At 38.6% G+C, this 27667-nt stretch overlaps 1 protein-coding gene across 1 annotated transcript in view; it reads left to right on the forward strand.

Moving 5' to 3' along the window:
* CNTNAP2 (contactin associated protein 2) overlaps positions 1-27667 on the forward strand; it is a 2069520-nt gene that overhangs the window by 1668724 nt on the left and 373129 nt on the right. The window contains exon 15 of the mRNA XM_065883648.1: positions 26778-26905. Coding sequence (XP_065739720.1) covers positions 26778-26905 — 128 coding nt within the window. The remainder of the gene's footprint in view (positions 1-26777; positions 26906-27667) is intronic.

Consider the following 27667-nt stretch of genomic DNA (forward strand, 5'->3'; position numbering starts at 1 on the left):
AAGAGCAAAGGATCCATACACAGATTTGACCTCAGCACAGCAAGTCCCCAAAGACGGCTGGTGATCACACTTGACCTAAGAATCACTAATTGTAATCAAACCATGATTTAACATAGGAGCTATTCGTAGTGAAATAGTTTTCCCTCAAGAAAGAATTCCACAGCAAAATGAAATCATGGTTTGCACATTGCAGATACTGAAAACAATTCAGGATTTATAGCCCACTAAGCCTATTTATCTATTGCTTGCTTATATATACCAGTTCTTTCAGCTACCATAAAATAATAATTATATTTGAATAAGTCCATAAATATGCATTATTAAATCTGAATTTTATGGCATAGAATTTGGTTACTTTCCATGTTTTAAAAAGCACAAAATACATGAGTATTCATATGTATATTGTTCTATAACATTTTCCAAAAGACTCTTGGAGAGTATCTCAAGAGGATTTTTTCTCTGGCAGGGGGGAAAAAAGAATAGCCCTCAATGAGATAAGCAGAACACATCAGAGAATCTGTTTTCTTTTGAATTGTGTTTAAATGGGCTATGACACATAATAGAAATTCTGGAAACATCCAAAGGAAAGTACATCTCCTCAGATTTTTCCTAAATCTGGATAGAGTTGGCAGCAGAGACTAGAATGAAATCTTGCTAGTTTAAGAAGCCCATTAGGAGAACCAAATGGTGCTGAGGCGTTGCCTTGCCCAAAGTCTAACGTGCCCAAGCTGAAGCACATGCAGACATCCTTTCTTGCGATGAGCTGAGTTGCACCTCCTGCCCCCCACCACTGATTCACGCCTTGAAGGCCTAACCCCTCAGTACCTCCAGGTGTGACTGTACTTGGAGATAGGATCTTTAAAGAGGTGATTAAGTTAAAATGAGGCTGTTAGGGTGGGGCCTTACACAATCTGACTGGTGCCCTTATAAGAAGAGGACCTTAGGACACAGAGGAAAGACCACGTAAGGACACAGTGAGAAGGCGGTCTTCTGCAAGTCAAGGAGAGAGACCTCAGAGGAAACCAAATCTGCTAACACTTTTATCTTGGACTTTTAACCTCCAGAATTGTGAAAAAATAAGTTTCTATTGTTAAAGCCACCCCATCAGTGGTCTTTTGTTATGGATGCCCTAGCAAACTAATACACTTCTTATACCAAGGCCCTGTAATGACCATGGACCACAGGGCTCTCCTGTGAGATTTTAGTTTATCTTCTATTTTTTCATCTTTGTCAAAAATCAGATTTATTTTTAAAAATAATTAACATATTTACTTGTTTCAAGAACCAATAAAATATACAGCCACGTACAGTGAAAGCTTTTCTCTCACCCCTAACCTCCATCTGTCCCATACTATCTGTTATTAATGTATTTTTGCAAAGCCTTTCCATTATAATATGTAAGACATCTAGAAAAGTACACAAGATCAAACATGGCATAACTCAATGATTTATCCGACAGCACTCACTCATGAAACCATCACACAAATGGAAACACAAAATGGAATATTACCGGCAGCCTGGAAGTCCCCCTCAGGTTTCTTCTGAACCACTGCTGCTGCCTCCTTCCTTAAAGTATCTGCTATTCTGACTTCTAATACCATAAATTTGGTTTGCAAGTTTCTTTACTTTATAGAAGTGAAATCCTGCCTGAATTTTCTGCCTGTATTGCTTTTGCTCACTGTTAAATTTGTCACATTCATTCATGTCATGGTACATAGCCATAGTTGATTTCATTGTCATAATGTTCCATGGTATACGTATGCCACAATTTAAACTGTTGATGGGTACTAGGGTTGTTTGCAATTTTGAGGTGGTCAGATAATGCCACGAACATTCTTGTTCATATCTACAGATGCACACGAGCGTGTTCTTTCTTGGATTTATTCTACCTAAAAGTAGAATTGCTGGATCAAAGACTGTGTAAATCCTCAGCTTTAGTAGATGATACAAAAGCCTTTTTGAAAGCAATTTTATCAATTTACACGTCTGCACGAGTGACTTAAAGTTTGCTGTTCCACATACCATCACAGGGTAATGTCAATTTTTAAAAATATTTTTAGCAGTTCTGGTAGTTGTGTGATGGCATCTAATCGAGGTTTGTTGTTGTTGTTGTTGTTGGCGGCTGTGTTGGGTCTTCGTTGCTGCGTGCGAGCTTTCATTGCGGTGAGCGGGGGCTACTCTTCGTTGCAGTGCGCGGGCTTCTCGTTGCGGTGGCTTCTCTTTGTTGTTGAGCATGCGCTCTAGGTGCACGGGCTTCAGTAGTTGTGACAGGTGAGCTCAATAGTTGTGGCTCACAGGCTCTAGAGCGCAGGCTCAGTAGTTGTGGTGCACCAGCTTAGTGGCTCCGCAGCATGTGGGGTCTTCCTGGACCAGGGATCGAACCCGTGTCCCCTGCATTGGTAGGCAGATTCTCAACCACTGCGCCACCAGGGAAGCCCCTCTAATCAAGGTTTTAATGTTCATTTCCCTGATGCTAATGAAATTGAGCAACTTTTCATAGGTTTATGGGTCTTTTGGATTTCCAAAAGTGATACAGTCTCTCTCATTTTTCCAATGAATTGTTTATCTTTCTTCTCTATTAATCTGTAGGAATTGTTTGTGTATATTAGGTATGCACCCTTTTTCAGTTATGTGTGTTGTAAATTTCTTCTCTCACTTTGTGGCTTTCTTTTTACTCTTTTCATGGTATCTTTTAATAGCATCTTGTAATTCTTGATTTTAATAGAGCCCTATATTTTTTATTGTACTTAGTGTCTGTCTTAGTCTGTTCAGGTTGCTTTAACAGAATACCATAGACTGGGTGGTTTATAACAGTAGAAATTTATTTTTCACAGTTCTGGAGACTTTGAAGTCCTAGATCAAGTTGCTGACAGATTCAGTGTCTGGTGAGGATCTACTGCCTGATTCATAGACAGCAATCTTTTTGCTATATCTTCACAGGGCAGAAAAGGCAAGGGAGTTCCAAAGGGGTATCTTTTATAAGAGTATTAATCCCACTCATGAGGGCTCCACCCTCGGGACCTAATCATCTCCAAAGGCTCCACCTCCTAATACTATCACATTGGAGATTAGAAGTTCAATATATGTATTTGGGGGGAACACAAACAATCTAGAAATGTGTAGGTCTGTTTCTGAGCTCTCTTTTTTTATACTGTTCCATCATTCTAATTATTTTCTTTTCCTAGAACATTATTTCTAATTACTTTAGCTTTGTCAAGTCTTGATATCCAGTGGAATTAGTCATCCCACTGCATCCTTCTTCTTCAAGTGTGTCTGCAGATTTACATACCAGTGTAGACATGCAATGGTTTAAAAAAACAAAAACCAAAAAAACTTCTTTTTCCTTCTCTATGGAAAAATGATTTGTGGTTAACTCTCTAACTCTAGTCTCTTGGAAATCTGAGAAAGGTAGGATGTCAGCTGGGTTTCTAGACACATTCTATATGCTAAAAAAAAATGGCCCTGATGGGAAAGCTGCATCTGGTTTGGGAGGACTGTGAGTGAAAATAGTTTGGAGACTTCCCTGAGTCTGCAGCATTCTTGTAATTGCACACCCCCTGCTCAGACCCATGAGAGCTGTGCCTGTGGGTCTGTGATAAGAGATATTCTCTCCTGTGTATCACGGGGCTTCTAAGCCAGAGTGGCACCAACACCCATCCAATATTGCTTGTGTTATCGTACTTGAATTGACTACGTAGAGACCGGAGAGTAGCCCCTATACCCTATGAAGACACCACTCCTTATACTGTCCCCTACTAGTAAGTCCTATTTATACTTAATCCTGATTTGAATCTCTCTGAATAAGCTGATGCCAAGAAAGTCATTGGCATTTTTCACAGAAATAGACAAAATAACCCTAAAACGCATATGGAAGCACAGAAGACCCCAAATAGCCAAAGCAATCCTGAGAAAGATGATGGTCAAAGAAAGAGAGAAGTGAGATGGTCAAAGAAATTCGATGTTCCTAGGTCATTGTCCAAAATTGCAATGATTATTATGTGTACAGTTTCAGGTAACTGAGAAGTTAAGCTTTGGCAATTCTGGAATTATCAGTAGAGTTGTTTTACTAAAATCAAAGTTTAAAATGCCATAAACATTGGGTTGTGTACATATTAAACAAATAAAATTGATATATAAAGAGATAAAAAGAAGAAATATTAATAAATGCTATGATCTTAAGCAAAGTTTCTTCACCTTTCTGGTCTTAGTTTCCTTATCTGTCTAATGAGTGGTTTGAGTTAGATTATCTGGAAGTTCATTCCTATGTCTGAAATGTGTTGTTTTCATTATTTAGTATAACTAATTGATTATAATAATCCAAAAAAATGGATATCTATGTAAATATTAGGCAGCAAGTATTGCTTAATTTTGGAAATACAAATTACTTTCTCTGGAGACGCTATTTTGGTTTTATTTGTGTATTTTTTTAAAGATTGGAGAGGAGGAGTGGTATCAGAATCACTGTGGTCTGAAATCAGAGACTGCAAATATCTCACACCTATTCACAGATCTTTAGGTCATCAAGCACCATCAAGGTCTCCAGGTGATTATGATCCATTCATTTCCTGTTGATTGAAAATAACTAAGAGGAGAATGGGTACATTGACTTCGTAGTAGGCCCTTCTTTCTTCATGGGAGTGGAATTCCTTTTATAGGTTGATTGACAAACCTAGGGCCAAAAATCTTACTAGACTATTACAGATATAAAATATTACATAATTTCATTAAAATATTATCATACAAATTCCAAATGTTGTGAACTAAATTATACTACCATAACTAAAGCTCAGTTGTCTACAGGAGTCAGGCATATATTGTAAATAAAGAGAGAGGGTGAAATTGCTATTTTTGTCTGTTGGCCAGATTAACTCTGAAGCCATCAGTTTGTCTCCTGTTCCCTAAAGTCTTGTGCATATGAATCACCTGGGACTGTTGCCAAATGCAGGGGATTTTGCAGTAGGTTTGGGTGGAGCCTGCAAATCTTCATTTCTAACAAGGTCCCAGACAATGCTATCATATCATGTCGAAATTCCACACTGAACATAACTCTATACAAAAACACTAGTTTTTATTAAACTGAATTCTGAAAACTCAGGTAGAAATCAAGTGTTTAAAGACCTGTCATTCTCCGCTTTGGCCATTGGGCTTTTATTTCCCCATGCCACATCAGCTTAATAATGATATGACAGGGTTGTTGTTTTTTTTTTTCCTGGTACGCGTGGCCACGCGCAGGCTCAGCGGCCATGGCTCACGGGCCCAGCTGCTCTGAGGCATGTGGGATCTTCCCGGACCGGGGCACGAACCCGCGTCCCCTGCATCGGCAGTCAGACTCTCAACCACTGCGCCACCAGGGATAATGATATAACAAATTGCATTTCTCCAGTTACCTCTGAATTAACGAGCTTGGAACCTTAAGCCACAATCGGATTCCCTTCAGCTATTTCAGAGTTCCCAATGCTTGGCTCAAGAGGGACGGCAAACATATGCTTTCCACCTGCCTTGTGGCATTTGCCAGTGCCCTTTGCTCTTGTTCCAGCTGCTGCTTGAATGTCTCTTGGACTTTCCTAAGACAGTTGTGGGGTGTCCAACGCTCAGGCCACAGCGTCCAGCCCAGGCACTTACCATCCCTCCAACTGAGGAAGGTCACCTGTATCAGTTTTTATTGCATCCTTCTTAGCAGTAACTTGCACCATCTGAGTGTCATCTCATTCTATTCAAAATTCCTTTTTTGCCCCAAGCCTGGTCCACTATTTAGGGCCAAGCTTTAGCCCTTCAGCTCTCTTCTTCCTTTAGACTCAGAAGGCTGCTGACCACTTCATGCAAATACCGGCTTAACAAGCCACCCCTTGGCCCACCATTCCCACAAGCCCAGCAAAACCATTGGGATCATGAAGTGATTATAGTTTAGGCTGTTAATTGAGATCCTTTTGGATACTATACTTCCTGCATGTACAAGAAAAATAATAACCAGTGTTTATTGAGGGCTGGGGGAAGCAGATGAATTACCTGCTAGACTGCATAAGTCAGCATCTAGAACTGATGAATGAGTAGGACAAGCCAGGGTTATACAAAGGAGCTTTATGCCACCACTGGCACACTACAGGCAGGATCTAAAGCAGCAAGTGGCAAAGAAACGTGATGCATAGCAATGATTAACCACTAAGGTGGGCCTGGCTCCCAGTACTGATGTTATTAAAGCTGTATTCGATTAAAATAGATATCTAAACTTGGACTGCCAGAAATTAGCCTGCCAAATATAAGAATATTCCAGATGGACAAGGAAAAAGGAGATTGTATAGTAGTGATGATAATATGCAGCAATGCTTGACCAGCATCAACTGGAATATTATTTCCTACTCCAAGAATGTTAAAACCAGGATGAGCCCAGCATGCTGGGATCAGAAGAGAGTGGGCAGTGGTGGGTTAGACTCTCCCCGCCCTGGGATGCTCAGGGGCACTATCTCTGCCAAAGATGCCATATCCAAGTATCTTAGGATCTTTCTTTCTTATTTTTGAAGCCCTAGAAATAAGCCCTTTCCATTCTTTCTCATAGATCATGGTTATAAGTAGCAACCTTCATGCAGGTAATTCTTTAGTGCAACAAAAACATAGTTGGTGATGTGAACTAAAGACACAAATTATATGCAAGGAGGTAACTGCACATAGATTATAGAAGTCCATTGTATCCCCCTTTTGTAAAAAGCCTTCTGAATCAAGTATCTTTCGATTCTATACACTTCGGTCTCCTTCTCAGACCTAACTTATTTACATCAGATATCTCCTACTTGGCTCCTTGAAAGGTTATATTTCCTGTCGAGCAATGATTTATATTCCCTGTACTGCACTTCTCTTTCCAGCTAACCTCAACGTTTTGTCTCTCTTTTATCCCCAGAATACGGAAATGAAAAATCCATTTCTTGATCTCTCTTCTGCTTCCTTCTAAATAGTTGTACTTCTTTTAGATCTATTTTACTTTCTAGACCAAGAATATTTGGTATTTCCTGGAGAAGTCACAGTGAGTGGTACCTTTTGTTTACCCATTTGAAATGAGCTGGTGTGGTCATTTAACAAATACACAAAGCATCAATGCACAAGATGATGAAAAGATTCTCATAGAGAAGGGAGTTCTCCATCCCACGCTGCTGGTTTACATTTTAAACATTGGAGTCTGTGAACTGTACCATTGTCTACCGTCTCAGAGGGTCTTTGTGTCCAGGAATGGCATTATGAGTAATGCGTTCTACAGTCTTCCAGAAAAAAGACATTAAATAAAGGGGAGGCTATTTCTATCGGGTAATATTAAAACATTTACTTTCACATGCACTTGCTTTAACCAGCTTGAACAAGTTAGTTATTCCCAATAGATTATTCTCATTGGTAATTCCATAATAAAAGATTCTAGATATTGTGCTTTTCAGTCCCTGGCATTATAAATTTTATTTTAGAAGCTCAGTAATCGAATACTCATTATCTAATTATAATTAAGTAATGTGATTCCCTTAAGAATGCTTATAACTATTTAAATTAATATGGACTTAATTAAAAGAATTAAATTAGGAGATTAAAATTATTCAAAAGGGGTAAACTTTGTTCTTAAAAAACTGTAGAATGGAATGCTAAGAAAGAAAAAATAGAGAAAGGCAACAGAAAATTGGTAAAAAGAAACAGAAACAAAAGAGACAGATCCCTGATGTGCCAGTGTGGAGAAATATTGTATTAATTTAATTATTTAATTATGGAAAAATAAATAAGACATGAATAGCCTGGTAAGCCATATGCTCCTTGAAGATTGGAGGTAGGACTCGTTAATTTTTGCATTCCCACCAGACCAATGGCGGGAACCTGGTGGACTCTCAATTAATATTTGTTGAATGAATAAGGAAGCAAATTCTCCCTGAAAGTTTTAAGTAACTTCATGAGTCCTTTTTCAAGTCACTTTGTAGATACAGTGTTTAAAGAAATTTATATTTGGATCTAATTAGAATGTGTGCACTTGAGTGAGAATGTTAGTTTACGAACGAGCTCTGGTCGTTAAGTTTGAAGCTGATGGAACTGTACAGGAGGTAACTCTTCTCAGAGGAAGAGTTGGAGACTGTTTGGTTCCCTTTCTGTCTATAGCAGGGCATCCTTCACTACCTGGGAGAAAAAGCATGAGCCTACAGCACGCTTTATACATGCTAGCCTACTTTATACACATGAGCCTAGCCTATTTTATACACATGTTGAACTTGTGTACCAATCATACTAAATATTAAAAAGAAACTAATTATGAGCCCTTTGATGGACAGCATTGTAAAGGGAAGTGATAATGGTGATTCTGTTAATAGTTTACATTATATCATTTTTATGTGAAACAGTTGAATATTGGCAGTTTCATATGGTATAAACTAATACTTATTGAATGCTTACTTTGTGCTAGGCACAGTGCTAAGTACTGTACAGTCAGTTAACTCATTTAACTTTCACCCAGAAAGATTTTTAACAGATGACGAAGTTGAGACAGACAAGCTGCCCACTGTGGAAGGAAGACCTAGACATTGAGCGCAGTTTGACACCAGCCCCCAAACAGAATCCCAACCTGCCCAGGAAAAAGATGACTATTGTAAATGATATAATCAAAAATCTTGCCTTCTGATCACTTAATTACAGCAACAAAAATGTGACAGTAAAATATACCGTGTTTAATTCACAATGCAGATTGTCTGCTTCTAGAAAGGTGAAATTTACTTATAAAACAGAGATGATTGCCACTTCATTATCAAGGTCAAGTCTTGTGGCTACAAAAATGAGTAAGAGAGAATCTTTATTCGAGAAAATAAGGTCACACTGGCTAAGGAGGAGGATAAGGAATTATAAAACTTACTGTATCATTAGAATTATAGTTTCGTTGGCTACATGCTCCAAAACAAAAGTGAGAAAAATAAGACAAAAGTGAGAATACATAGTAGCAATGTACTATGGAGACAAAGAGATAAATATTTGAAAGCAGGCAAGTCCCAGAAAACTCCTAATCTATGTCAGCGGTAAGTACATTGTCGCTAGGGATGGCTGGCTGTGGGAACCCAGATGAAGAACAAGAATTCATTTTGGAGACCTCAGGGGAGGCTTTACAGAAGAAACAACTGGACAAGAGTGAGTGGAATATCAATAGGCAGGAAGAAGAGGAAGGACATCACAGAAAACGGGACAGCCTGTACAAACAGAGGAAAGCGTGAAAGTCAACAGCAACATTGAATAATAAATGGTTCAGATGTCCAGGAAGCAGGGAGTGGATATTACATTATATTCTATATGCCTGGACCCCTGGAGCACATGGAATGTTGGAATGGTAACTTAGGGTCATATTGCGAAAGGGCCAGGATTGGGAATTTCATCTTTGTCCTAGAAAGCAATAATGAGCCACAATGCTTTTCCGTCTTGAGCTGTAACTTTTATAGAGTGAAGTGTACAAATATTAAATGTACAGCTCAATCATTTCATATGTTGGTGTACTCATAAAATAATTAAACAGATCAAGATTTATTCAGTAGAACGTGGTTGGCTTCTTAGCCCCCTCCTCAACAATCTCCCCAAGGGTAACTCCTATTCTGACTTCTATTCTCCTAGGGTATTTTGCCTGTTCTTGACCATCATATAAATGGAATTGTTCAGCATGTACTCTTTTATGTTTGATTTTTCCCATCAGTGATTTTTTTTTTTAATATTGACAAGGTTTCTGTGTGGAGCTGTGGTTCATTTTATTTCATCACTGTGCCTTATTCCATTATGTGAGTATATCACAATTTATTTCTTTCCTCTGTTGATGGACATCTGGGTCGAGTAGCTTCTTATTTTTTTCCCATGGAAGGAATACTAATTTAGTGGGCTTTATTACAGAAGCCCAGGAGTTGTTCTATATTAATTGATCAAGACACATTATCTTTGTATGGTGGGAACAAGTACACACAAGGGCGAACATAGCATCTATAATTAAGATGTTAAGTACACACCAGTGCTCTCTACTCTTCTATCTCAATCTCATCTGAAAGCTCTGTAAATGATTTGCCATTTAAGCTGTATTTGAGAAGCCACAGAATGCCAAAAACCATGCTTCACAGACTAGTACGACGCAGAGTGTTTTTTTCTCAGGATACTGATACGTGTGCTAGGGAAAAAGTCCATTTTCCAGGGTTCTGGGTTGAGCAAAGTTAAATAGGTTTTACTCAATGTAGGGAATGTCATGGTCTTTATTTTACTGATTGGTATTTTGCATCTCCAAGAGTGAAATATAGAACATATACAGCATTTCCCACACTTGAGAGACCAGATAATCTTTTTTCTTTCCAGAAAACCCATAATCATCTCCCAGAATTAATGTTTCCAAAACTCAACATGGAAAATTGTCTACAACTGTATAGACTTAACTGTGAACTATGTCACCTCCTCCCAGTATTCATATGTTAATGCCCTAACCCCCAACATGGCTGTTGTTGGAGATAAGGTCTTTAAGGAGGTAATGAAGGTTAACTGGGGTCATAATGGTGGAGCCCTAGTCCAATAGGATGAGTGTCCTTGTGAGAAGAGGAAGAGACAACCAGAGCTAGCTCACTGTCTCTGTGTGTAACAAAAGAAAGGCCATGTGGGGACATAGTGAGTAGATGGCTGTCTGCAAGCCAAGGAGAGAGGCCTCACCAGACAACCCTTCTGGCACTGTGATCTTAGACTTCCAGCCTCCAGGACTGTGAGAAAATAAATAAATGTTTAGGCTACCCAATCTGTGATGCCTTGTTATGGCAGTTAAGCAGACTGATGTAACCTCTAAGTAAGGTTAAAATCAGTCATCAAAAGCATGTGCACTCCAAGGAAATGAAATGGCTAATCCTTCACAGATTTGTTTTCATCACTCTTCCATTTTCAGATTATTTGCAAACTGGATACTCTCCCTATCAGAAGAATGTGGCGATTTCCCCTCCTGGATCCTCTTAGAGCAAAATAAATCCACACGAACAAGACACTCATATGCTTTATTCTCTCTATAAAACTGCCACTAAGTTGAGTTTTGCACTGTTCAAGACTTGCATAGCCCTACAAGTTCAGGCCACTCACTCTTTTCTTTGACAGTATTTGCTATCGCTCAATGAACAGTGAAGGATTTTTATTGCCTTTCTTCTGTGGGGAGGATTTATATGCCTCTTAATTTGTGTAAGTTGGACTACATTGTAAATGATTTACCCTCTAAATTCCAAAGTAAACTTGCCAAAGAGACGACCTTGTTTATTAAAATCTAATTAACTGAAGTTTTAGAATGTCCCTGAGTGGGTTACTGAATTTCTGTCTTTCTCCAAACCTAATAAACATCAAAGCCCCAGCTGGCTAGAGTTAACCATGAAACTCCAAACCTCACTGTGAAATTATCTAGTTAGTTCTTCTTTCAGTCCTTTTCTCTGGGAGTGCAGGTCCAAGAATCTTTTCCCAAAATATGTCGGCTGTCACATTTTTAGAAAGGCCAGGTGTTCCTCACTTGATTAGTTTTGATTTGAAGAAAGAGATCAGGTGCTCTTTATTCCCTGGATTAGAAACAAAAGGAAGCTGCACTTGTTATTTGTATTCCCCAGCAATGGTCAGAATGTGCTAATTATATGCCACTTCAGGTCACCCTCTGGACAAGGTTATATGCCATCTATACACTACTTGTATACATAGGACATTCATGAGTTTTGCTTCCAAAATTTTGTAAAATGTCGGCAAATTGATTACAGACATATGTGATAAAACATAATTGATTCAGCTCCCAGTGTATAAACAAAATCTCCTGGTGCTGCAAATTCCTCCAGCTTCTATCCTATTGCTTCTTCCATTTCTCATTCCAACTTCAAAATAACAGTTTAGGGTTGGTCTCTACCCTCTTGTTTCCCATTTGATTATCAGTCATTGAAAATTTTCTTTATTACTCTACAGGAAGTCTTTGAGATAGGTCCACCAATGATCTCCATATTAATATATCCAATGGGCACTCTAATTTTTTAGATACTAGACATCTTTGCAATGTTCAATATAATTGACTACTTTTTCTTCTCCCTGAAGCTCCCTTCAGGCTTATATTACACATAATTATTTTGGCTTTCTCCCTCCCAAATTTCAGATCATTTATTTTCCGTTTCCTTGGGTCAACTGTCTTCCTTCGTGCTTGAGACTGATAGCAATCTTAAGCCTCTTTCTATGGCTGCCTTCTGCCTCGCATTAGTCTCAGTTACCAAGAGATAATTTGAAACTTTATTTTTATTTGGACCATCTCATCCTAAAGAGTAAGTGCTTTTTCTTATTTTAGCTGAGGCCTTTTTCACATGTTCACATCCCACAGCATCTTCAAGATATTGATAACTTAAAAACAAATATCTATCCTCTTAAGGGCCCTACAGAGTTCAGAAACGGGTAAAGGAAACCACTTCCACCTTCAAACAAGTCTTTTCTGTGCACTAGGGGAGAAAAATGAGCTGCTGAGATGAAGTGGGAATAACAAAATATGTCAAGGATGATGTGATGATTGTAAAGAAAAGAGTGTGGTAATCATCAATATAAGAATCATTTCTATGGATTTGTGTTACTTGGAGGGGGCTTTAGAAATGGCGATAGAGGGAAAAAGCAGTGCTCCTTAGTTAAAAGAAGAATGCTTGTATCATTGAAAAAAAGTACCTTTTAGGACGGTCAAATCCACAAAATAAAAATTCAAGGTGTATTAAATTTTCTTCTGAGGCCAAATTCATCAGAACCAGTGTTCTTGTGAGTAATCTATTTAAGAAAAAATTTAGGGGGTGGAGAGTCTGATTATTCTCTTTCATGATGTGAAAACCTGTGAGGACAGTGAAGTAATACTTTACACAGAGAATAAATCAGATGAAAATCTGATGTTAATATTTATGTTAAATCCTAATGTTATTAGGATTTTTTTCATGTTCAGGGAAAGGATCATAAATTAGGTGACTTCTGTTGTCTTGGAGTTTTTAGCACTGGCTTCAAGGCTGTGAATTTGACTAAGGGGTCAAGTACCCCCACATTCTAAAGCCAAGTGCAGCTCTGGCTCAGTTACCTACATTGGTTGACGTAAGAGAAGCCTAAAAATTCCTGGAGAAGTTTAAGAGACCAATGGGAAAGATTTATTTGTGGGGTTGTTAGCATATTCTATCTACCTCTAACCATCCCACCATTATGGGAGAGGGACGGGAGAACTTCACGAGAATGAATCAGAGAGCTGGACCCATGACTGCTGGAGCTAGAGAGGACAGGACCAATTCACAGCAGCCTGGAGTCTCCCTGACTAGCTTCAAAGTGAAGGGACTCCAGCATGTAGTCAACACCCCCCTTTCGGAGGTCAGTGAGACAAGAATGCATCATGTGCCCTGTGGGCCAAATGTAGAACCTGTGGGATGAGGCCAGTCACAAGCTACCTAGAGAGGAAGGGCCATCGAGCCAGGAGCGAGACTGAAGAGCAGCCATGACAAAGCAGAGGGGAGTCAGAAGTGACGAGATTTGTCTGCATTTGTCTGTTGGTTAGAAATAAAGCTTTAGGAACACTGAGAGAACCCAGAACATTCACCTTAATTTTAAAAGATATACAGGGCCAGTATAAGCAAAGATTTTCCCATTGACTACTTTTGAGATGCCAGGAGTTGGCCATTAATTGCTGGTGACGAAAATACATGGAAATGTCAAGGAGGCCACACATCAAGTACTCTGTCCTTGCCAATCATATAATATATGAGGCACAGTTTTCAAAAACACAAGGAACCCTTGTTTAGGGAAAATATGGGTGTAAATAGTTCAATTCAGTGAAACAATTTTCCTATATGATAAAAAAAATAGATTTTCATATCCTTTATAGGAAAACAATTGAAATTATTTAAGCAGAATTTGAGAAATGTAAGCATGCATTTTCTCTTCTTAAATTCTAGAGTGGTAGAGATTGGTCTGTTTTTCCTAGCTCAGCCACTAATTAGTTGGATACCTTAGACCAGGCATAGTTTTATTCCAAATCTGTTATCTCACCTGAAAAGTAAGGGTGAAAACTAATCTCCCAAACCATATGTTGGATACTGTATTAACATTTTCTGGAGAAACTACATAGAACCACAAAGTCCTATCTTCAAAGGGCTACCAATGACCCTATGCCATTGAGAAACAGACCAAATATTTATGTTTTAAGCCACACATTTAAGTTTGCCAAGTTTATTCAAATGCTTACTATTTGTTTTCTGTAATAACAAAGTAAACAAACATAAGTAGAATCAAAGAACTACAGGGGAGGAAAAAACATATATTTTCCTCTACCTATCATAGGCTCTTCAGTTGGGGTCCTCTAAATTAGCAAGAGAAAAACAAACAGAATATGTTTGTTAATACGTACCTATGGTAGTACCTATGGAAGTACCCAGTGATGAATAACCCAAAGGGACTTGGGCTCATATACCATCTTTAGCCAAAAGACAAGGGGTTTGGGACTTCTGTGTGAGGGAGGCAAGTTATGAGAAAGTGACCAGGAGAAGCATGGTAAAGAAGAGTTGTTTAGTAAGATTTCTTATGCAGGTTTCCTTTACAAAAAGAAAACTTGTGCCCTGTTTTTAGAACTTTTCTGTGTCTGCTGACCTCAGTGGCCTTTAGCTCAAAATACTCTATATGCCAAAGAGGCGTACTTTGAAGTTCCACATTCTGATACCCTTCAGAACCAAAATATATAGCTTATCTATGTAAAGAAACAATGGCCCAGATAAATTTATTAACTTACCTTTACATAGATGCAGAGTTGAAATAGGACTCCTGTCTTGAAGTTCTAATTCTTTTTATTATATTAATTATATATGAAACTTCTAATTGAATATAATTTTCTAAAGAAAAAATAAAACCTCAATTACAGAAAAGAAATAATGAAACTGTTTAAAGAGCATTCAAGGAACTCCAATTATAAGGAAGGTCTCTTTCTCATTTCTCACCATTGATAGTAAGCACATACTGATTACTATTTTAGGATTGTGCCTAAATGGCTTCTATTTTTATTCATGTATTCAATCATGAAACATATGGAATGAGCCACTTTTAGGTGCTTACTAGTATTCAGTTTATAAAGTTGCATATCTGGCCTCAGGGAACTTGCATTCCAGAAGGAAAATCAAAGAACAATTTGCGTAGAATCCTGAAATGGTTACAAAGGCTTTCTAAGAGATTCTAAACTGAACAGATAATTGCTGTGCATTTACAAAAGGCCTAAGCTATTCCCACTGAAAAGGAGTAATTGAATCTGTAATTACTTCCATTTCTTAGGGGACATACTCAGGGATTCTAAAGATCTAATTGTGACGGTTGTTTTCTTAATTACTCTAATTGTTTTGTAGAAAAGGGTACTGTACGTCCATTGAGGAAAGCTCAGTAGTCAGTGGTGACTGAGGACGCCATGAGAAGTATTTTAAAAGTTCTGCTTTATCGTGTATTAGACAGCTCTGTTGTTTATTTCAACTTCTCATGATCCAGCCATGCTTAGATAGCCCCCATGTGCTCTATGAACAAAGGCATTGACTTCTGATCATGATTTTCGTAAATGAACATAGAGGAACTGGTCAACCTGCTCCATGGTGATGGTAGGGCTGCCTTTTTAAGAACATGTAATCATCTCCATGTAGTTGTTTCAGTGGTGCTAGCAATATTCCTCCCTCTCCCCAATCCAACCTCCACCATTCATAGAGATATGGTTTCTAAGAGCAGTCTTTTGTCTCATTAAGGCATTGCTTTTCTTAAACATGGATGGAATGGTTTGTCACATTTTTCTCTGAAAGTGGCTTTTAATAGGGGCAAGGACAGAGAAAGAATGAGAGTATTAATTTCCTGTTAAAGGAAAGGCCGAGGAGTGCATCCCCAGGCAGAGAAGATATAGAAAGATGAGTTGAGGACCAAAAAAATAAAAAATAAATTAAAAAAGCAAATAAAAATTCTCACTTACTTGAAAACAAATGTTTTAGCTAAAACTATCCTTGACTTGAGTCTATATGTTTCCTGCCTTTCTTATGTATATTAGGTATGAACTAGTAAAGAATTATGTAGTATTTGGTATTATACCTTGAAGACACATCTCATTCCTTGGTGGAGTCTGTCTCACTTTGCATAATGGATGTGTTTCTGAATGGTTATTTGGGAATCAAAATTTGTCAGGTTCAATTGTATATCCTTATTTCCTTGTACCTCCAAAGTTATAGGGAGCAAATGAGATCATCCAAGGGAAAGCACTGAGTATTTTTAAACTCTATACAACTGTAAGTTATTTATGTGTTTTTTATTTAAGAGATGGAAAGAATAAGAACAATGCAAAGTCCTTTAATAAAAATAATACTACTGAATCTGACATCTTTAGTGAAAGTTAACAGGAGAATAGTAACTACCCAGAAAATCTCAGGAAAATTCTTACAGGTTTTTACCTTTTGACCTACTTCTTTTTAGTGTATGTATTTAAGGTGTACAACTTGATGATTTGATGTATGTATACATTGTGAAATAATCAAGCTCATTAACACATCTATTATCTCACATAGTTACCTTTTTCTACTGAAGTATAATTGTCTTAGAATATTATATTTAACATAGTGATTCAATATTTTTATACATTACAGAATGATTACCACAATATGTCTAGTTGCCATCTGTCACCATACAAAGTTATTAAATATTTACCATAGGGAAATTTACCATAGGGAAATATTTACCACATTCCCTATGCTGTACGTCATATCCCCTGACTCATTTATTTTGTAACTGGAAGTTCGTACCTCTTATTCTCCCTCACCTATTTCACTCATCCCCGCAACCCATCCCCTCTGGCAACCACCAGTTTGTTTTATGTATGTATGACTCTGTTTCTGTTTTATTATATTTGTTTGAGAGTTTTATTTTATAGATTCCGTATATAAGTGAAATCATAAAATATTTGTCTTTTTCTGTTTGACTTATTCCACTTAGCATAATACCCTCCAGGTGTCCATACATGTTTTGCAAATGGCAAGATTTCATTCTTTTTTATGGCTGAGTAATATTCCATTATTTATATATATGTATATATCACATCTTCTTTATCTATTCTTCTGTCGTTGGACACAAGTTGCTTCCATATGTTGGCTATTATAAATAATGCTGCAGTGAATATAGGGGTGCTTATATCTTTTTGAATTAGTGTTTTTGTTTTCTTCAGAAAAATACCCAGAAGTGGAATTGCTGGATCATATGATAGTTCTATTTTTAATTTTTAATATTATTTGCATACTGTTTTCCATAGTGGTGGTACCAATTTACATTCCAACCAGCAGTGTAGGAGGGTTCCTTTAAGGCCTATGTTTCCTTATTGATTACCTGTCTGGTTGATCTGTCCATTGATGTAAATGGGGTGTTAAAGTCCCCTACTATTGTGTTACTGTCAATTTCTCCCCTTATGTTTATTAATATCAGCTTTGTGTATTTAGGTGCCCCTATGCTGGGTGAATATATATTTACAATTATTATATCCTCTTCTTGGACTGTTCCCTTTATCATCATGCAATGTCCTTACTGATTACCTCTCCTTCAAATATGAATGTTAGGCTTGCCAGGTAGAGTGTTCTTGGTTGTAGGTTTTTTCCTTTCATCACTTGAAATATATTGTGCCACTCCTTCTGGACTGCAGAGTTACTGCTGAGAAGTCAGCTGAGAGTCTTATGGGAGTTCCCTTATAGGTAACTAGTTGATTTTCTCTTTTTGCTTTTAAGACTCTCTTTATCTTTAATTTTGCCATTTATTATTAAATTATTATAATGTATTTTGGTGTGGACTCCTTTGGGTTCATCTTCTTTGGGGCTCTCTGTGCTTCCTGGACCTGGATGCCTATTTCCTTTCCCCGGTTAGGAAACTTTTCAGCTCTTATTTATCCAAATAAGTTCTCTCCCTTTCTCTGTCTCGTCTCCTTCTGGGATCCCTATAATGCCAATTTTCGTACACTTGATGTTGTCTCAGTGGTCTTTTAAATTATTCTCATTTTTTTAATTTCTTTTTTCTGTTCAGCTTGGGTGATTTTCACTACTCCATCTTCCAGTTTACTGATCTGTTCCTCTGTATCATCTAATCTACTGTTGATTCCATCTAGTGTATTTTTAATTTTAGTTATTGTATTTGTCACCTCTTTGCTTCTTCGTGTTTTCTGACTCTTAGTTAAACTTCTCACTGTGCTCATCCATTCTTCTCCCAAGTTCATTTGGCATCTTTGTAATCATTACCTTGAACTCTTTATCAGGTACGTGGCTCATCTCCACTTCATTTAGTTCTTCTGGGATTTTGTCTTGTTTGTTTGTTTAGAACATATTCCTCTGTCTCCTCATTTTGCCTAATTCTCTGTGTTTATTTCTGTGTGTAAGATAGGTCAGTTACATTTCCCTATCTTGGAGAAGTGGCCTTCTATAGGAGACATCCTGTGGGTCCCAGCAGCAAACTCCCCTTTGGTCACCATAGCTATATGCTCTGTGGATGCCCTCTGTGTGAGCTGCATGGGACCTTCCGTTGTGGAGGAGCTGACTATTGTGGGCATGCTGGCATGCAGAGCTGGCCCTCAGCCCAGTTGGCTGCCAGGTCCTGCTTTGTGTGGTGCCTTCTTGCCTGCTGGTGGTTAGGGCTGAGTCCCAGGGCAGTTGGCTTTGCAGTCCAGGGTCTCCCAGGGCCAGTGCCAGCCCACTAATGGGCAAGGCTGAGTCCCGGGTGGCTGTGTGAAGGGCCTGGGGGGACCCCAGACTGGTGTTGGCTTTTTGGTAGAGAGGTCCATGTCCAGGGCAGCTGGCTGCTGGGTCTGGGAGGACCTGGGGCTGGTGCCAGCCCACTGGTGGGAAGGTAAGCCCCAGCACTAATAGGCTAGAGGGAAGACTCCAAAATGGCTCTTGCGAGCACTAATGTCCTCGTGGCAGAACAAGCTCTCCAAAATGGCTGCTGCCAGCCTCTGTGTCCCCAGAAGGAGTCCCAATTGCTCCTTACCTTTCTAAAAGGCTCTCCAAAATCAGCAAGTAGGTCTGACCTAGGCTTCTTTCAAAATACTCCCTCTACTCTGGATTGAGAGGGTATGAGATTTTACATGTATCCTTTAATAGCAGAGTCTCTATTTCCTACAGCCCTCCAGCTCTCTTGTACACAAGCCACACTGACTTTCAGAGCCACATGTTCTGGGAGCTCATCTTCCCAGTGCAGGACCCCCAGCTTGGGGAGCCCACTGTGGGGCCTGGACTCCTTGCTCCTTGGGGAGAACCTCTGCAATTGTGATTTTCTCCCATTTGCGGGTTGTCTACCCAGGAGTGTGGTCTTGACTATATACTGTTTCCACTCCTTCCACCTGTCTTGTGGTTCCTTCTTTGCATCTTTACTTGTGGAAAATTTTTTCTGCTCGTCTTCAGTTTGTTCTCATCGATAGTTTCTCTGTAAATAGTCGTAATTTTGGTGTGCCTGAGGGAGGAGGTGAGTTCAGGATCTTCCTATCTGTCATCTCGGCTACACCCATCTGGCCTACTCTTTCTAAGTTCTTGCTATGGAAAAAATACAGTCTAGTTTCTTCCAAAGTAGCATAATGTCTGGGGATGGCCATTAGGAGACGGAAAGGATCCAGAGGAAAGATACAAAAATTTATAGGAAATTTGAACATATTGTTTGAACCAAAATTACACAAAATATCCCAAAAAGTTTAGAAATGGTCCTTGAGATGAAAATTTGATGCTATAAAGTATTGGCATTTCCAGGAGATTACAGCGGCAAATGGTGACAATTGAATAGAATTTTACTTTTAGGCATGTCCTGGTAAACCATAGATATTTGGTTTTTGCTGAATGAGATACAGTTTCTATTATAAAGGTAGTTTGGGAATTTGCCATTGATCCTTATTCCCATCCCCAGACCCCGGCACCTACTAATCTACGTACTATCTTTACATATTTGCCTTTTCTGGACATTTCATATAAATGGAGTTATGGCATATGTGGTCTTCTGTGTCTGACTTCTTTCCTTTAGCATCATGTTTCTGAGCTTATTCATTTTGTGTTGTATGTATCCACATTCTATTTCTTTTGCTGATGAGCAGTGTCCTATTGTGTGGATATACTACATTTTGATTATCCTTTTGCTAGTTGATGGACATTTGGGTTGTTTCCACTTTGGGGCTGTTGTGAATAAAGCTTCTGTAATCATCTACCTAGAAGTCTTTGTGTGGACATACGCTTTCTCTTGGGTAGATATCCAGGAATGGAATTTTGGGTCATATGGTAAATCTATGTTTAACTTTTTAGAAACTACCAAACTACTTTCAAAAGTGATTGCACCACTTTGCAATCCCATGAGCGATGTATGATGATTCCAGTTTCTCCAAATCCTCGTCAACTTATTTTCTGTCTTTTCTATTATTCTGATAAGAGTAAGGTGGCGTCTCAGTAGATGTTTAATTGCACGTCTCTAATGACTAATAATATTAAGCATCTTCTCATGTGTTTATTCCCCATTTCTATGTCTCTTTGACGTCTTCTGTAGCTAAATCTTCGGCTTCCTGTATTCTTCCAGAAATTTCTACCTTGGTGATTCTGTGCTGGAAATACATGAATATTCACTGACTGTAATTCTATTTGTTTGTTTGTTTTAAGTAAACAAGTACTTCTAAAACTTCACAAAGCAGAAGAAATTCTTCTCTGCTAGAATTATAGAACATACTCATAGTGTGGTAACTTTTATAACATCTGGTAGAAAAGCAAGCTTATAATTGCAGACACTTGGACTGTTTATTTTCCTCTAAGGCTTTGTATTTTTACTGAGCTAAGGGCAAGACCAGCGTGCCTTTTGCTTTCTCAGCAGGATAAGAAAAGAAGGCAAGGGAAGAGCAGCAGAGTAAGACAGAGTTCCTCGGAACAATAGTACTGACGCAAAATAACTGTAATGCCAGGTTAGAGAAGCAAACTCTGTAGAATCAAGTTTTCCCTTAATAACAACACTGATAGAAAGATTATGCAGGAGTCTGAGTTCAGGGCCTATTTGAAATGGATGATAGAATTTTTCTAATGTACCAGCTTAGCAATAGATGTAATTAGATTATGCTAACATGATAGTTACTGAATATCTCCCTAAATTAGATTGACCTCGATCATTAAAGATCATAACTTTCAATGAAGGCTTGTTTTGCTTGCTAAATAATTTTCACACAGGTGCTAAAATAGAAGTCTTATAGGTATTTGAAGGGTGTCTCATCAGGTCTCAGGTTATTTTCTATTCATCCACACATCATTTTTTGAAAGTGGGTTATGCTGTAGGATCACACAAGAAACTTCATGCTAGCCAAACCCCTTTATTGCCACCCATGAATCTGTTTCCACAACCAATTTGTTTCCAGCGGAGCCGACTGTTCGGTGAGTTTCACAAACAGTTGTTTGTGACTTTAAAATCCCTGGGCCTATTTATATCCCTGATCAAAAGTGATCGAGAAGGTAACTCTGTATTTTTTTTTTTCTCAGCTGATAATTATTTTCTCCTATTTTCTTGGTTTGGTTAAGGAGTATCTGAGGGTTATCACTACAGTAGTCCCTCATCCAAGTTTTTGCTGTATATGGTTTCAGTTAACCTCGGTCAACCGTGATCTGAAAATATTAAATGGAAAATTTCAGAAATAAACAATTCATTCGTTTAAAATTGCAGTGCTTTTGTTCGTTTTACTTAATAATGACCCCAAAGCACAAGAGCAGTGATGCTGGCAATTCAGATATGCCAAAGAGAAGCCATTAATGCTGCTTTTAAGTGAAAAGGTGGTGACTTAGTAAGGAAAGAAAACCGTATGCTGACGTTGCTAAGATTCATGGTGAGAACGAATGTTCTGTCCATGAAACTGTGAAGAAGGAAAAAGAAATTCGTGGTAGTTTTGCTGTCATACCTCAAACTGCAAACGTTACAACACAGTGCTTAGTTAGGATGCAAAAGGCATTAAATTTGGACGATAAGATATTGTGTGTGTGTGAAAGAGGCCACATTCACATCTTTATAACAGTATATTGTTATAATTGTTGTATTTTATCATTCGTTGTTGTTAATCTCTTACTGAGCCTAATTTATAAATTAAACTTTATCACATATATACAGTACATATAGGAAAAAGCATAGTATATATAGGGTTCAGTACTATTTGTGATTTCAGGCATCCACTGGGGGTCTTGGAACGTATCCCCGGAGGCTAAGGGAGACTTCTGTATTAGCTGAACTGTAACCTTTTGTAAACTTCAGTATACCATTAAAAACAGTGGTCAGCTTGGGGATGGGGTAGTTCTAGACCACTTTTACTTGGTGTGCTGATGGCATAGGGGATGCCTGTGAGTATAACCCTGTGAGTATAACATTACAGATATCTTTGAACTTACTAATCACAAATAATTTTCTCAATGTTTCAGGATACCTAAGTGTATCTAAAAAGGTACATTTTCACCTCATCTGTAAATGAAAATTAAAAGAAAAAGGCTTTTAATTGACATAGTTGTTTTTTGGTTTTCTTCTGTTTTGTTTCTCCCCTCTCTTTTGTGGAAAATCCTAGATTGGGATCCAGATAATCTAGATTTGAATCCAGACTCTATAGTTACGAGCTGGTGACCTTGGTCAAGATAAATTCTCTGATTCTCATCAGTAAAATGGGGATAATGATGCCTCTATGGAAGAACTGATTTCAGATTAGATGTTGCATACAAGAAATAGTCTAATATACATAGGTATTCAATGATAGATGCTGTATTGTTACTATTGTTTTCTATGAATTAGAGTAGTGTTCTTTTTTTTTTTTTTTTTTAAAGAAGGATATTTATTTATTTTTGCTGTGTTGGGTCTTCGTTTCTGTGCAAGGGCTTTCTCTAGCTGTGGCAAGCGGGGACCACTTTTCATCACGGTGCGCGGGCCTCTCACTATTGCGGCCTCTCTTGGAGGCTCCAGACGCGCAGGCTCAGTAGTCGTGGCTCACGGGCCTAGTTGCTCCGCGGCATGTGGGATCCTCCCAGACCAGGGCTCGAACCCGTGTCCCCTGCATTAGCAGGCAGATTCTCAACAACTGCACCACCAGTGAAGCCCCCATATTTTTTGACACCCTATTTAAAAATTTTTTGAGCACATATTTACAAATAAGTATAAAAGTAAGATACAGGTTCCAGTGAATTAACATTTTATGTTCAATATAAAAAGATAAAGTTTTTAAAAATGATATAAAGTTGTCATTAATAATATCTTCTCTAAAATATTAATAGAAATTAAACATTTTTCCTTTAATTGTTTTAGTAACTGTGATGTGATTAAATACATATTATTTTAAATAATCTTGTATTACCAATTTGAAGATCTGCCTTTCTGTGTTTTTCATTTTGATATTTGACTTTATTGGCTATCATAGTTGAAAAGTACTACCTAAAGGAACATATGACAAACTAGATAAAGGTATATTGCTAAGTACACCTACTGGATCATGATGTTAATTTCTCAGTTTCATTGACCAGTAATGCAAAGGTTTTGATCAAATGTAGTAAATTTCTATCATCTCTGAATCAGTTTTATTTGCAACGTAACTGAATAATGACCCATTTCAGTATTATAAAATAAGTCCAAAACCCACTAGAACTCTACATTTACAAGATTATTACAAATATTTTAAAATTATGTTTCCAAGTTGTGGAAGTGTGTAGGTGTGTAAATTCTTATGAGGTTATGCAGATATAAATTTTGGCAATAAGATTACATAGTGATTGGTCCAATTTCCAAACATTTGTTTCCAAAATACTCTCATATTAACACAAGATTTGTTATAAAGTAGTCACTTTCTCATTCACTGTAAATGAACCAACAATACCAAGTATCAGGTAAGGATGTTGAGCGTCCTGACACATGACTGCAGGCCACCTCGTGCGACGTCCATCAGAAAGTTAATTATTAATAAGGTTTAAGTTACTTCTCACTGCTAGAGTACATAAATGTTGGCTTAAATGCTTTTTTCCCCACCTCAGAGATATTCTCATGCCCCTTCCCTAACCCTATACTCAACTGTGGGGATAAGTTGTACATTAGGCCACCATGATTGTCAGTGCGATATTTGCTCAATAAATTCCCAGAGGAAAAAGGGGCCCTGATGATTTGGAGCAAGAGTTGGCAAGCGTTTTCTATAAAGGGCCGGATAATAAATATTTTAGGCTTTGAGGGCCATATGGTCTCTATTATAACTACTCAGCTCTGCCAGTGTAGCCTGGAAGCACCATAGACAATATTGTAAAAAAAAGTTAAATTAAAAAGTGACTTTATTTCAGTAAAACTTTATTTATGGACACTGACTTTGAATTTTAGGTAATTTTCACATGGCACAGAATATTATTCTGCTTTTGCTTTCTTTTCAACCATTTAAAATTAAAAAAAATAGGACTTCCCTGGTGGTCCAGTGGCTAAGGCTCCACGCTCCCAATGCAGGGGGCCCGGGTTCCATCCCTGGTCAGGGAACTAGATCCCACATGCCGCAACTAAGAGTACGCATGCTGCAACTACAGATACCGCATGCTGCAACTAGGACCTGGCACAGCCAAATAAATATTAAAAAAAAAAAAAAAAAAAGCTTATGGGCCATCACAGAAAAAGCGACAAGATGAATGGTTCTCAGGACTTAGCTCACAAATCCCTGATCTAGAGTCAGTTAATTCTAAGTGATTATGAACTTGTAGAGAATCTCGGCCTGAAGTTCCACAGGAATGCACGTTACTCTACTAAGTTGTCAAATCACAGGATGTTATTAAGGGTGCTTTCATTTATTGTCCCTTTAAGAAACATTAAATATCAAATTTAATAGCAAAGACTTTCTTCCCTCTCTAACATGATTTTAACTGATAGAAGTTCTAATATAAGGAGTTGGGTTTACAAATGATTTGAGGCTGGGTCACCAGTAGCTGCAGTGTCAGTAAGAATCACAGTGCTTTTCTGCATGATCTTAGTTCTCATATGATTAAAAAAAATTTTTTTTTGGACTTTCCTGGCGGTCCAGTTGTTAAGATGCCACACTTCCACTGCAGCGGGTGAGGGTTCGATCCCTGGTCAGGGAGCTAAGGATCCCGCATGCCATGTGGCAGCGGCCCAAAAAAAAATTTTTTTTTAAACTTTATCTTGGAAACTCATTGAAATAACTAAGGCAGTGGAAAATACACTTGTTTGCGGTCCACTGGCTAAATTCTGTGACTCCTTCCTGGGTTTCTTTGGGTCCTGACACATGAAGGAGCATATGTTCAGTGACTTTCTAGAAGGTCAGAGGAGCAAGTAACTGCTCCTAACAGCATAGCCTTTTAGAGACAGGTTTGCAAGTTGGTTCTCCTCAATTCCCTGCAAGAGATGCAAATGACAGATCTTTAACCTGATTATTGAGCTCTCTCCCTCATTCTTCTTTTGTTTTTAAATTAATTTTTATTGAAGTATATCTGCTTTACAATATTGTGTTAGTTTCTACTGTACAGCAAAATGAGTCAGCCATACATATACAAATATCCCCTCCCTTTTGGACTTCCTTCCCATTCAGGTCACCACAGTGCATTAAGCAGAGTTCCCTGTGCTATACAGTATGTTCTCATTAGTTATCCATTTTATACACAGTATCCATGGTGTATATGCGTCAATCCCAACCTCCCAATTCCTCCCAGTGCACCCCCCCCAACTTTTCTCTCATTCTTCTATCATCCAAAATCAGTTTTCTCTCCTGTGATCAGTTGTACATACAATTTCAAAATTCTCATTTACATTCAGGCTGATCAGTGCACAAAATCATGCAAAAAGATAAATTTGTGGAATGACCTTAACACTGATTTGTGCCTCCCAGTCATCTAGCCCCACATGAGGGGATCTCTTGGCCACAGCAGCACAAAAAGAGGGTGAGGGGATAGGAATCTCCTATTAAGGTGAAATCTGTGCCACGTGGTAACTCACCTTGGTTCCATCCCTAAGAACATCTCCTATATTTCTGTGCTTCATCCTAGAATCAATACTTTACAACTAGCCTTGCCCTCTTCCTCTGTTTAGGGTGGGTATAGGGTTGAGTTAGGAGACCTGAAACAAGACAGATATAGAATAAACAGGAGAACAAATCTAAGAGAAAAGCCAAATTGGGCTTGCATCTCAACTCCACTCCTCATTAATAATGGAAGTAGACACTTAGTGAGCACCTGCTCTGTGTTCCAAATGTTGCATAAACATTTTCAGTTGTTAAAATAAACAAGAAGAGATGAAGGACCTGAAAGTATCTCTTATTTAGCTGATGCACAACAGGGAAGAAAGCCTCTGAAGCAACTGCTTCAAAGCAATTAAGGAGACAAGGGAGTTTTTTAATAGGGTTTTGTTTCTAATTTTATGCAAGAGATCAGGTTGGCTTTGTTGAACTTTTGATTCCCTGAGAGCAGCAAACTCTGCATGCATGCTCAGCATTTGATGTGTGTACTTCAAGCAACATGGTAGTCTACACTCAACCTGAAATAGCATGCTGTGTATTGGTTGTGACTCCCTGGAAATCAGGGTGTCAGTTTTGTTTTCCAGAAGGCAAAGCGGTCACAGTTGCTTCTGAGCCATGAGCTGTGAAACCACCCAGTGGAAGAGAGGGAACAACTCTAACTGTGGTTCTACTTAGTGCACCTCTGAGCATTTATTGGAATGTGGTCAATTGTTAGACAACTTAAACAATGATCAAAAAAGACATGTTTCTAACTTAGCCTCCTCATGCTTTTCTGTCTTTCCCTGTGATTCAGGAGGAAGGATGCTGGCTTCTTATCCTACAAGGATCACCTGCCAGTAAGCCAGGTGGTGGTTGGAGATACTGACCGGCAAGGCTCGGAAGCCAAACTGAGTGTGGGTCCCCTGCGCTGCCAAGGAGACAGTAAGTGTGCCCGTAGCTGGGGCTGGCACCTCCTTACCAATTTTAAATAGTGTTTCCCAGCAAACGCGAGGTTGGCGGAAAACAGATTGCTGTTCGATATAAACAGAGCCAAACGGAGGGCTAGGCAGACCTTAATACACAGAGGAGGGCAGCAAGCTGTAAGTCTCCAGTACAGGAGGCTAGATATGGGCGTAAAATGTGGCTATCCATCTTTCTTGTATATTCCTATGTAACAAATGTGACTACCTAAGTTTATGGTGACACAAGTAGCAATGCTAACAGCATAAAAGCAGCACTCAACAGCTGTGATTGCAGAGTGCTGCCGTTAATGCCATTAGCATAACTATTTATATCACGGGAAACTGAGTTTACGGTGATATAAATAGTAGCATTAGGGCTTAATGTATCATTGTAAACCTGGATTATGGTCACATAAAGTTGGACATTAGTGCTATCAAATTTCACCATCATCAGAGCTTGATGGTCCCTTGTAAGCCAAAGAGTGTTTCTGTAACTACATCTTGCTTTCAAGATTGGGCACCACAGAGAGGAATTTGGGGCTGTTGCCAGTCAGGGAGTTAGCCTGATGGTCCCACCTAATTAAGGGTACCATTAGGATTTTATGTTGTTTGATGCCCTTCAGTGTGCTTTATGCGTAGTCGGAGGGGACTGGTGACAGGCTGCTATGGGGATTCTGCAGTGAGCATCCTGGGTGTCATTTCCCTTCTCCTCTTCTGCACACATGATTTGGGCAGCTCTTCC

Source organism: Phocoena phocoena, chromosome 9 (genome assembly GCF_963924675.1).
Source record: "Phocoena phocoena chromosome 9, mPhoPho1.1, whole genome shotgun sequence".
NCBI classification, from domain to species: domain Eukaryota; kingdom Metazoa; phylum Chordata; class Mammalia; order Artiodactyla; family Phocoenidae; genus Phocoena; species Phocoena phocoena.